Source organism: Monopterus albus, unplaced genomic scaffold (assembly GCF_001952655.1).
Source record: "Monopterus albus unplaced genomic scaffold, M_albus_1.0 scaffold2.1, whole genome shotgun sequence".
Classification (NCBI taxonomy): Eukaryota; Metazoa; Chordata; class Actinopteri; order Synbranchiformes; family Synbranchidae; genus Monopterus; species Monopterus albus.
This window is the reverse complement of record NW_018127882.1, coordinates 6,276,949-6,289,986: the sequence shown is the minus strand read 5'-3', so window position 1 is coordinate 6,289,986 and position 13,038 is coordinate 6,276,949. Positions and strand designations below refer to the sequence as shown.

General features: G+C 40.3%; 1 protein-coding gene across 1 annotated transcript; it reads left to right on the top strand.

Annotated features, from left to right (window-relative positions):
* Window positions 1-7,353: 7,353 nt before the first annotated feature.
* Window positions 7,354-11,398, top strand: trmt112 (tRNA methyltransferase activator subunit 11-2). Its single transcript, XM_020590466.1, has 4 exons — window positions 7,354-7,638; window positions 8,667-8,768; window positions 9,141-9,233; window positions 11,017-11,398. The coding sequence occupies exons 1-4, from the start codon at window positions 7,564-7,566 to the stop codon at window positions 11,116-11,118; spliced, it is 372 nt and encodes a 123-aa protein (XP_020446122.1). The 5' UTR covers window positions 7,354-7,563; the 3' UTR covers window positions 11,119-11,398.
* Window positions 11,399-13,038: the final 1,640 nt, after the last annotated feature.

The window sequence follows — 13,038 nt, the reverse complement described above, 5'->3', positions numbered from 1 at the left end:
CCTCCTGATTTCCTCAGGAAGGGCTTCGCAGTTCATGTTCTTGTTCCTGGGAGCTGTCTGTCTGTTGTTTCTACAGCTTTGGGGTCTGTCGCTAGAACTTGCCATTTTTTTACTGGAAGAATCACTTTTTACGTGAATACCGAAGTATTTCACGGAATGGATGTTGTTTAACGTTTGTTTGTCGAGTTAATCTCTCTTGCTCACCAGCGTGGTGTCTCTATTGAAGTTCAGAAGTTGTGTGATTGCCTGTGAAGCTGAAGTTATTAGGTGAGCTGCTGCGCGAGACTCGGTGACGTCATGAAGATCAAAGCCGTGTCGTTGATGACGTCACATTTCTGAATGCTGCAGAGTTCAACTTTCTGCATGTTTACATTCAAAATCGCAATCTGTCAGTCCAATGTGCTGTAAGCTAACAGGCCACCGTAGTAACATTCAAATCTCTTGAGACCCTCCTTCAAACTTGTTTGCACACACTTAATAAATTCTGAGCTTTACCCCAGTTTAAAGTGCATCATTTTCACCATTTTGGCCGTATTTTGCGTTGGGTGGGGGGCCAACTTCACGGTGGTATTAAAAGCTGCTGTCTAGCAGAGCAAGTTCTCTGTGTTTGAAAGAACAGCCGTGTTGTCACCGAAATGCTGCCATCTTGCCAGGGTGCCCTCAACAAAGGTCTTAGACATCAAGGGATTTTTATCCTGATTAATACATTTTGCACCACATCACTCATAAGTGTGCAAAAGTGTCACTCATCCAGCTGAAAGAGCAAAAAGTGGACTGCCTGCGTGACGGAGTGCTGGCGATTTAGAAATACTCTTGACTTTGGCTTCGAACTTTTTTTCTGAATCCTTCCGTTCAATGGCCGTCTATAGAACAGTGAGACGGCAATGTGCAATGTGCAAATACCGTCCATCCCATAGATAGATTGTGACCATTTTCTCTACGCTTTTCATCCATTATATGTGTATGAAGCGTAAGGATGGCAGAATAAGAGCAGAAAAACGGGCAAGAAATTGTTGAAAAACACAGACAAGCTAGAGCGGGGAGTCACGTGACCCAGAGTGTGCCACTGGGATTGCATTGGCCCATTCATTCCTATGGAGAAATAGACAAAATGTGAGTAAAACTAATATTTCTTAAGGCTCACAGTGAGAAACCTAACATGCTGATGTTTAGCAGATATAATGTTTACCATGTTCATTTAGTTTTATGTGCTGGCATTCTATAATTTGCCAAGTCGTTGAGTTGTAGCTATAGCTTGATAGATTGTGTTCTTTGCTTGCACCAAAACAGTGTCAGTTAATCTGACAGAAAGCTTCCCCGATGCTACATTCCCATTCTCAGCAAATATTTATGTATTGTTAAGGTGTAAAGGGTGAGAGGGTACAGGTACTACCTGAAGTATAGAATTATATTATTCAAACTGTGGTATTCTCTCTGCCTTGACTAGTGGTGCCTAAAGGCTCACATGTCAATGCTGCTGATGCCTTCCACAGACATTTTGGTTTCACAAGATTCTGCCCATCATGTTTACTGTAGAGATGGTACTCTTGGTTAGCGATGGTTGTGGTTACTAACCCTCACTCAGAATCAATATAGTTTCCAATGTCCCAGGGCACATGATGGTTTCCTGGTTGAGTGCATTCTGCTATTCACTGTGTGGCAGTCATGTAGCAAAGTTAAAATTTTGACCTGATGATGGAACTAAATGATCGTTTGGTGGTCACCAGAGTTGCTGTACTAGTTCTTTTTTTAGGGGGGCGGGGGCAAACTAGTCGACAGACATAAACAAACTACAGTATAACAGTGACACTGACTATTTCACTGACACTGACTGTACTGCAATTTGATTCTAACAAACATATACAATATTAGATTAAATAAACATATCTGCTAGGCTAAGCCGATTTGTGAGTCAGGCTCTACTTGTCAATTTTTTTTTACTCCTGAATAGCAGAATGATACTTTATTTGAACCAACCATGAAACTTGGTAACATTATGCCAGAAAACCATCAGCATCCATTCATGCAACACTTGAAGCCACCATGTAACATCTATGTTTCATTTATACTAGTGAATGCAGGGAGAAGGGTGTAGCGGTGCACTCACTGGCTCTCTCTGATGCCTGAGAAAGAGAGGGAGCTGCCTCTTTTCCACTTCACATCAGAAAATGATGTCTGGAGAGTTTTAGAGGGGAACAAATATACGTAACTCCACACACTCATATACTTTCACATAATGTAGCTTCATTCCAGTTTGTGTTCCTATATTGGAGCAGCACATGGGGTGAGGAATGAATAGTTAGCAGAGGTCAAACACCTCCATGTATTTCTCATTTTTCATGCATACGGCATAATAATTAGAAACTGCAGATATGCTATATTGTACATATTCACCCGCTATAGTGCATGTCCGCTCCTCCATGTACAGTGCTGTGCATATTTCAAGACGGGAGTAATGTTATGCCAGTGTAACATTTATATTACTGATTAAAACTTTACTGCGTTCTTGTGTACATGAAGAGAAAAGAAGAATCTGTTAAATGTACAGTACATCTGGTCTGCTCTCAACAACTCTCGTGTTACTGTTCTGGTCTTTCCTCTTCAGAAAATCCTCCCCCCGTGAACCAACTGAGGTTTTATCAGGTTTCAGCTTGTGTCCAGGTGGCTAACTGCTCTTCTGGCACGTGCTTCTCAACACCTCAGTTGGCCTTTCCTTTTACATTTCCCCTCAGTACTAAAACCAGCTCAAGGCTTCAGAGATGGAGCACAGTGCAAACCCCTGCATTTAACACCAAATGGTATGAATCCATGTCTCCAGCTGCTGTGACAGTCACTGACCAGAAGCTTGTACTATGAGAATTTCTCCTCGCTCAAATGCTCTGCCTCAGGTACTTTGTGTTCCAGCAGGATAACTTGCGTCAGTCTACTGCTATGCCAGGTGTTAGGATAGCGAGTGATCTTTGGGAAGGCTGAACTGATTCTCCCAGTTTATAAATAACAGACCTGTGCAAAAGCTAAGTTTTATGTTGTACACCTAAGTACAGAGGCCTTTAAGCCATTTAGGCTGCTGTCCATATAGTTTAAACATATATCACCTGACTCTGTGCTTTGCTTCACCCATCAACACGCGTACACCTGATTTCCTCTAATCAGTCAGTGGCACATCAAGAAACCAGCTGTTTTTAACAAACAGTTGTTCAGCTAGATGCTATTTGAGGAGCTCATAGTATATGTGAGCAGTGGTGAAGATTAGCTAAGCCAACAATACAGAAGAGGAAGAAGGTGTTGGTGTGGTGGAGGGAGCTGTGGCAGCAAATGGCATTGGCATGAACACAATCAGCTGAACAGCAGGGGCGGATTGTGGTGTCCACTGTGGACAAACACAGGGTTTACTGCACTGTATGAATATGCCACAACAGTGAATGACCACTCTGCAAATCGCTGATGCCAATCAACCAAAACCCTGTCTCCTAGAAATTATATTTATATACAATTAAATGTTTCCCCATTTAAATTGTCGAGACAAATGTAATCACTAGCTGGATTATATTTAAAAAAACGTTTGAATGAAATGATGCACAAACCGCATCAGAGTTGCCAGGAGGTTGTTGGGGTGGAGGGCAGATGAACAACTGTGACATCAGATCCCAGAGTTTGTTAAACATTGATAATTATGTCACGTCTCAAGTCACTTGTGGACTTTTTTTAAAAACTAGGCCAGTGCTGTGCCTCAACATAACATTAAAAAGGTTTAAAATGTTGGAGTCATATGATTGGATATTGTACTGGAAAAAATCTGATATTTTGACAAAAATAAGCTGTGTAAGAATTGTTACATGTAAATAAGTCATTAGAAATGGCAACTTGAGTCTTCTGCCTCTACTTCATAGTTGATATTTGTCATTGCATTCGAGCCCCATCTTCCCATACTTGTACCTGAATCTGTCTGTCTGTGTCCTGTCCCATCCAGGTCTAAAGATCTGTCCATGATCAGCTGTCTGTGTTTTGACCATCTTTGGTCCTGATCCATCTTCTTGTGTTGCCAGTTAGACTTGGATTCAGTTTTCCTATTGGTAAATGTAAACCTGTTTTTCAACCTAACACCATTACACTCTGTCCCCTCCCTTCATAACCTTTTCTGCCAGTACCCTGCCACAGTAAGCACCTCACAAACACTTGTGTCTTGGAGTTTCACAATTTATTTCTGTTGAATACCAGTCCATCCATCCATTCATTATCTATATAATCATTTTCTAATAACTAAATTGTTCTGTACTGAACTGTAGATGATTGCAGTACAGAGAAGAAGTCTTCTTCATCTGATGAACTGGACCTGGTGGCATCACCTATGGAGGGTTCTTCCATGTGCTGCTTGATGTATTCCATTCCTGAAATAGATTGAAGATGAAAATAAGTGATGGGATATCAGCTTTTCCTCTTATCTCTTTTCATCAACCCATTGTAAATGTTTTCTCCACCATCAGGGTGCCGATCTCCGCCTTCAGGGTGTCGATCAGCTGGGGATAGTGCTCCACCGTGTCACCGTGAGACTTGTTTTTCGTCTCAGACTCACTGTGAAAACTTTCCACCTGCTGCTTGATAAAGGATTCAGTCTTGGCTTTGTGGTAAGCCAGCTGTTCCTTTGTGTCACTTAGCTCTTGGCTAAGTTGGGTCCTCCAGTTCTGTTCGTAGTTAAAACTCTCTCTGCCCCTGCTCAGCATCCCCTGAAGCCTCCTGATTTCCTCATGAAGGGCTTCGCAGTTCATGTTCTTGTTGGTGGGAGCTGTCTGTATGTTGGTTTTACAGGTTTGGGGTTTATCGGTAGAACTTGCCATTTTTTTACTGGAAGAATCACTTTTTACGTGAATACCGAAGTATTTCACGGAATGGATGTTGTTTAACTTTCGTTTGTTGAGTATTAACTCTCTTGCTCACCAGCGTGGTGTCTCTGTTTAAGTTCAGAAGTTGTCTGATTGCCTGTGAAGCTGAAGTTATTAGGTGAGCTGCTGCGCGAGACTCGGTGACGTCACGAAGATCAAAGCCATGTCGTTGATGACGTCACAGCTCTGAATGCTGCAGAGTTCAACTTTCTGCATGTTTACATTCAAAATCGCAATCTGTCAGTCCAATGTGCTGTAAGCTAACAGGCCACCGTAGTAACATTCAAAACCATTTAAAAACCTGCAGGTTAAAGCAGGTTAGGTGAAAACATGACTTTCCCTGAACTCAGAGTTAAACTCCATTTTCACCTAAACCACTTTGAATAAGTCTTGTTTTGCTATTAAAAAGTAGACAGTGTGTATTTCTCTACTATTCTTGCCTACCACTGGGGTCTGTCCCCTTCATTGCCATTTGTTTGGTGAAGTGCTCATCATGATAAACACTTTACATAAACTCTTTATGGTCAAGACCAAACTTCTGAAAAGTGCAAAATAAAATTCTAATTCACCTTTGTATTACAAATATAATTACTTAAATGAGATTACAAATTAAGTCCAGACATAAAATGCAAAGAAAACACCACAATACACCATCAAGTTGGCATCAAACAAATTGTTTAATGTTTTTACTTGTTAAATATCACTTATATGTTATAGAGCTATACTCACAAGTATATACAGTAACTGATCATAATCGATCTCATTGGAATCTATATCAGCATGCCTTACAGATACAGTGATCAAGCCAAGATGTACTATGCCAACAGCCAGGTCTTATTACTTTAATCTGTGGGTCATATTTCCTATTCCATAAAATGGTAACACCACCAGGTATCCTACCTTTAACTGTCCCAGACCAAAGGTCAGTGGTGAATTCACCTGCACCAAAAAAGTCACTTTGCAGAGACTTTAGCTGCTCCAGGTCTTGTTTGACTAAAAATATTTCTTGGACACATAAAATGTCAGTCATTTAAAAGTTTGTCCATATTAAAGCACTGTGATTGTTTTCATCTGTACTTTGGCCTAAACATAGGTGAAAAAAATCACAGTGCTTTAATATGGACCAGCTTTTTTTTTTTTAATAATTCTTGAGGTTTAAATAATGAATTTTAGTGTCTTGTGACAGCTGAAATGCTGTTTCATGAACTTTTCCATCCAATATCATGAAAAAGTATTTTAATATTGAATAAAAGCTACTGCAGTCTTTAATTTAGCTCCATTTGTCTGTGTACTATTTTGGTTCAAAATAGTGGGAAAAGCTATTGCAGTCTTTAATTTAGCTCCATTTGTCTGGGCAGATGTGGGAGGGAGACTGCAAGAGGAAGGAGGGAGAAAATTGGCAATCTAGAGGTGTTCACATCTGTTTTTAGGGTTGCATTGGGGCAGTTTTTCCTTAGGTACCTCAGGCTGAAGAGACTCCACAGTGGCCATAAATTGGTCACTAGAGGAGTGTAAGGATTAAGCCTGCATAGCTCAGATATCCAAGTCCCCTTACTGCTCCCAGAGTCCTATGTTAACAGTCACTCACACTGTAGACTTGTCATTTAGAGTAAGTTTTCAAATCTCTTGAGACCCTCCTTCAAAGTTGTTTGCACACACTTAATAAATTCTGAGCATTACCCCAGTTTAAAGTCCATCATTTTCACCACCAGCAGCCATCACTTGTCTTGGATTCCTAATTAAACGGACGCCAGAAGTGACAGACCATTCAGTTTCATGGATCTGTCGCCGGACGTCTGAGATGACGGCTTTGTGTGTGGGAGCCTCAGGTCATTTTTCAGTGTCTACAGTATATTACAGAATCCACTGTATCCTTTCTAACATCAGGGTGCCTGCATGCAACTGCAGTTTAGATACCTGTAAGGATAGGCTGTGCAGTTTAACATTCTGCTGTTCAACCCTACATTTCTAATATTGTTTTGAATTGAAATTGTTTGTATACTGCTTGTTTATCATAGTTTGTCTGTAACTTTAATGCTGCCGTCTTGCCAGGGTGCCCTCAACAAAGGTCTTAGACATCAAGGGATTCTTATCCTGATTAATACATTTTGCACCACATCATTCATTTGAATGGTGCAAAACTTTCAAAATAAAGCTAAATATTTTAAAAGTATGAAATTTAGAAAAATTCTGAATGGAAGCATGAATGTCCTTGAACAGCTGAACATTTTGATACCTGAAATAGCTGAAAGTATGCTGAAGTAGAATTTCCCCATTCATTTGAATGAGGCAAAACTTTCAAAATAAAGCTATATATTTCAAAGGTATAAGGTTTAGAAAAATCCTTAAGACAATGCTTTACAGCATCCACACAAATATTCTTAATGGTATATAACAGTGACCCTAAGTGGATGTTTGACAGAGTGGGGCACAGTAAAGGAACAACTATAAAACGACATACTGATCGATATTGGGCTGTAGTCACGGAACCAATGTAATGAGTCTCAAAATCTTTGGGACGTTTTTTAGCGACGTAACAGTGCCACTTCCGGTCCACAACTCCAGCGTGATTTACATGTTGATGACTGATGGTACACTGTTACTAAGCTAACATTCGGCGAACACTTACGGGCAAAATACTGTTGAACCGGTGACAATTATTTCCAATTTTAAGTCTGTGAACATGAAGCTGCTTACACACAATATGTTGACGTCTCACGTGAAGGGAGTCATTAAAGGGTACCCGCTGCTCATCAAGGTAAACTGTAAGCACCTGGCTGCTGCTTTCGTTACATTAAAAGAGCGCTTAGATTTTATGTAATGTGTCGTTTAGGCACTGACATGAAGGAAGAGTAACCTTTAGGTATTTTTGCTTTGGCAGGGTGACTATCTTCTATTAAAGCTAACGTTGAGATACTAGCGTTGAGGCTAACAAGCTAGCAAAGACAAAGTTAGCTTACTCACCCCGTAGTGTAACATTTAACTCATATTTTCAAGGAAAATAATTAGTCTTTCACAATTTAATACAACATTTCTACCGTGAAGTGTGCCTTTACGAAATGCATAATGTTTAAATTGACAGAAATACTTAATTTTGTTTACTATTGAGGTTGTAGTTAAAAGTCATGTAAATATGGACATAAAAACAGTAAGAAAATTGAGTTTAAACACAGATATAAAGGTATGTGTCAATCAAGATATGGGCAAGAACAGGCTTAATGATAATCAGATGGGAGTGTGGATGTAGAATATGTATCCATGTAGTAATACTGCTTGCAAACCAATGATGATAAGATGATGTTAGGGGGTAGGACTGGATAAGTCTGACTTCTTCCTACTCCGTTCAAGCATGTACTAGGTAAAAGCATTTTGAAAAGTTCTTTTTTTTTGTGGATATGTCTGGAATTATGTGTGATTACATACTGACTGTTGTTACATGTTTGAAAGAATCAATAAATCAAATCAAAATCAAATCATGTACTGGGTTATCTACCTTACACCGACATCGAGAGTCTTATAATTTTTTGTCTTCCCTATTTACATCCGGGGCGGGGCAAAATGTTTGGGAAAACTTATGAATACGGTACAGTACATCACGTAACCATTTGAACAAAAACTAAATGTTCAAGTAAACATAAAGTAGTTTCTAAAACAGAACAGTTCTGTTTTATAAAATCCCATTGAATAGATGTAGTACATGTCTGGAGAGGAGGACTGGCTGTAGTCCAGACTAATAGGTTGTGATGTTTCGTCCTGATGTGTAGGTTTTGTATTTTGTTTTTTCAGGCAACCGAGGTGAAGGTGAATGAGGTGGAATTCAACCCTGAGTTTGTCAGCCGGATGATTCCCAAACTGGAGTGGTGTGCTCTGGTCCAGGCTGCAGAGGCGGTGAGTGTGACTGCACCAGAGACTGTTCAGCAATGTGACCGTCAGTAACATGCTGCTTTGACTTTTGCCATTACAAATACTCACAGCATCAAACATTACTTTATGTCAGTGGCAGGTGCCTATGTGAGTGTTTGAACGTGAAAGATATGTTAAACATGTACATAGCATGTATGCTCGTGACCACACCAGCTTCATGTTGAATCCTAAAGAATAAAGCAAGTAGTAGACAAATGCCCAGCTGGTATCCACTGATATGCTAGTTCTGAGATCATTGTGCATCTTTTTTCCCAGTCCAGTTCAACAGATTCACTCTCAGAATATCACATTTGCTTCTGAAGGTAGAGCATTCCTGTGTCTCTTTTCCCTCTATAGTTGGGTCATCGGCAAGATCTGCCAGGTGAGCTGGTGCCAGATTATGAGAAAAATGAAGAGTTCCTGAAGAAAGTGCACAGAGTGCTGTTAGAGGTAAGGCACTCACAGTCATTCCTGTCAGTTCTGGTAATGTGTAGTTGTATTTCTATTAATAATGTGCCAGTGCATGCTATAACCAATGACTGTCTTCTGTTAATCTGGTAGATTGTTTTTTGACTGATATCTTTTTAATACCCATGACATGTTTTCCCAGAGGCTTTGACTTTCACTAGATGTCTTGTTTTGAGACTACTCACTGACTTCTTTGGCCAGTTGTACACATCTGGCTTCTTTGTTTTTTGTTTTTTTCCCCCCCTTCTCAACCATTGTGTAAGTGTGCCTCAGGCTTTGTAGTTGTGACATTCCTAAACTGTTTCTTTCACTGAAATAAAAAAGGACATAAAAAGTCCAAACCTAAACAACAATTGAGTTGAACTGCTGATATTTTTAACTGCACTGCAACAAAATTCATTTCACTTTCATTGTGTCTGCATCGAGGTAGAAATGTTATAGAAAAACCATCTGCATGTCTAGATGCCCCTATAAATCCATTTTTTGTGAACTGCGCCTTTAAAGTATAAAGTATACAATATAAAGTAAAGCTACATTAAGTTCTTTTCAGGCACTAGAGGGTCTAGTGGGGCTCAAAACAAAGCGATGACATACGTCACTCCTGACCTCTTTACTAGAGTTGCATGATTAATCATTTTGTGAGTGATTTCGAGCCTCCAGTTCAAGGCTAGCATTAGCTGTACAAGGAATAATTGAATTGAGTGTTTATTTTGAACAAAGAATAAAACTGACAAGGTATCACATCAAATACAGTGGAGTCTTGGTTTGCGAGTATAATTCGTTCCAGCAACGTTGCTCGTAATCCAAAGCACTCGTATATCAAAGCGAATTTCCCCATAAGAAATAATGGAAACTCAGATGATTCGTTCCACATCCACTTATCCATATAAAAATGATTACAGTAATACAAAATACAGTATAAAGTAAAAATTAAACAAATTAACCTGCACTTTACCTTTGAAAAGAATCATGGCTGTCATGAGGGGCCCATTGTTGCAGTACAGATATTGGCTATACGAGTCGAGTGAGGCGCAAGAACCATCGGCTCAGTTGTGACGTGCATCATGACGCTCGGCACACAAAGTGTACGTACTACTCGTATTGCAAGACCTCGCTCGTATATCGAATCAAAATTTTTGCTCGTCTTGCCAAACACACAAACCGGGTTACTCGCAATCCAAGGTTCCACTGTAATGTCTTGCTGTATTGTTTTCAGTATAATACAGAACACAGATGAATTTCATATCACTTCTCAGTTTTAATTTGGATTTTATATAGCTTTCCAGCTTTTTCTGATTTGATGTTGTAACAGTCCAGTAGAACGTTCTGGTTACTACTAATGTAATACAAAGCACCAACTTTACACAAAGCTCAGATTTCTCTCAGTCAAAATCATATTAATTCAATACAAACGGAAAATCATGACCATGCTAGGTTGCTAATGTTACCAAAAAGTTAGCTAACACATCCAGAAGGGAGAACACCACATTTGAATCAAATATGAGTCCTTTGGCTGATTTTAATGCTTTCCATGTCAAGAAGCCAAACTTATGAAAAATACATCTTACAACCTTTTCTAGGTAGCAGGTGAAGCTAATCTATGAACCGCATTTTGAAAACACAGGGTAGGGAAGCTGGAGAACAGCGAAAGCACAGTAGTGTCACAGAGGGGTGTAGTATAGTTGAGAGACACCATGTCCTGTCCTGTTTTCACTGGATTTACTCACACCTCTCGTCTGTGTTTGGTTGTGTGTGTGTGTTGCAGGTGGAGGTGATAGAGGGCTGCCTGCAGTGCCCAGAATCAGGACGAGAGTTTCCGATCTCTCGAGGAATCCCCAACATGCTGCTGAATGAAGACGAGGTGTAGACAGCATGTCAGTGGTTGTGATGCACACTGGGACTGTGGGTATTCAGAGAGAGGCTGGACTCTGGTTCAGTTGGCGCCATGAAAAACAGGCCACACTGTTGGGTTGGTTGTAGCTTAAAGTGGCCGATGTTGTCAATGGACTGAAAAACATTTGATTTGGAGGGTAACAGATGGAAATGGTTTCAAGGGTAACCCCCAGTGGTTTTATCTGTATTTATTTTTGTAGTTGTTTGTGCTTTTTTTTTTATTTTTCAATAAAACTGTCCTAATTTCCATGACAGCCAAAACTGTTGGAGGTTTTTGTGGAAAATATGGATGCAGTTATATTACAGACCTGCTAAAATATAACCCCACGTGTGTGCACTGAGGCTGGGAACCCCAGCTCGCCCTCTCTCTGGGTTTAAGAGAGTGCTGAGGCCCAGATGACGTGGCAGTGGCTTGTCTATATTTGGCTTTGAGGAAAAGAGGCAGAAACACCAGGCAGGCTAAAAGTTGTTTTTGAGGAAGTCTTTGTTTTTTCTTTTCAGCCACACATCACAGCATGTGCACATGCCACCCCACCTGGGCGGGCTCCTGTGATCTGAGATGTCCCACAGTGTGTCTCTTTTCAAGGTTGCTGAAAGACAAAGTTGAGCTCCACAAAGACAAATTAAGTGTCTTTCCAGTTGTTTCTGGCTGCCTGAGGTGGTGCAGCAGTCAGGTTTGAACAGGAGCCTGTTTATTCACAGGCAGTGTTATCATTTTTAGAAACACTGCCAGGACAGACGATAAAGAGGGGGTTGCCTTGACCAGAAGCCTTGAGGCAGCCTGAGTCTCTCCTACCTTTCCCTTCTACTTAGAGCAATTACAGGCCTGTACCCGCAGCTATAATAACGGTATAATGGGAATGCAGCAGAGCAGCAATAAAATCCAGCCCTGACAGATTAACAGTCCTCTCCAAGTTCTAAGCTGTAATTAACAATGAGGCTGAAGAGGGAAAGAAAGGAGCTAGATTGAAAGCTTGGGGGGATAAGGATAAAAAGGGATGGGCTGTCTGTGGCATGATTGAATGAAATTAGGATAAGCCTTTAACTGTCAGCATGAATGAGTCTAAACTGGAAGTCACACTGAAATCCTGCCTAAAGTTGCATTTTGAAATCACTGAACTGGACTGATAGCTCTTCTTTCCAGCATCATATGTTTAAACATTTTGATGTTTAATGATTGTTTGACATTATGCGGTGAGCACGAAGCAGCAAGAAAGAATCTGTTATCTTAGCAAAATGACTGACAGTCTGGACTGGTTCTGTCCAAAGTTTGCTAAAATCTGCCTACCAGCATATTTAAACATGTTGTATCTCATTTGTTAAACCCAGGCTGTTGTGGGCCAGCACCTCCTGTCCAGTGTTGGACCATATTCTGTGACCACAGAGGGCGCTCTTCTTCACATCATATGGGAGTTGGTGGAGATGGGAAAGATCCCCTCGTTATCCACATATGTTCAGACAACTCAAGACTGCTGTGTGATTACAGAGGTGGTTGTGCCAGAGACAAAATTACTGTGGGTTTGATTACACTGAACAACAGTGTCTGGCTGATGTTAACTTGTCCATATTTGTTTTGTTTTCAGCCACTTCCTTATTAATAAGTGCCAAGTCAAACGTATCAGAGCTTCAGAACAATCCAAGTTTGCCAGTCTTATTTACGACTTGGAAGTCGCCATGAATGCTGTTTACAAGTTGAGAACTTGTAGTTTGTACAAGTGGCTGTTTTTAATGTTAATCCCTAGTCTAGTAGATGAAAAGCTGTGGATAAAGCTAGTAAGGGGAACTTGAGCAAGATTATTCTTTTCTTTTTGCCAAACGTTTTCTGTGTTTGACACAAAAATTGATGGTCAGTTTCTTTCACTCACCTTCTTTAAAGACGACACAGATTGCATGT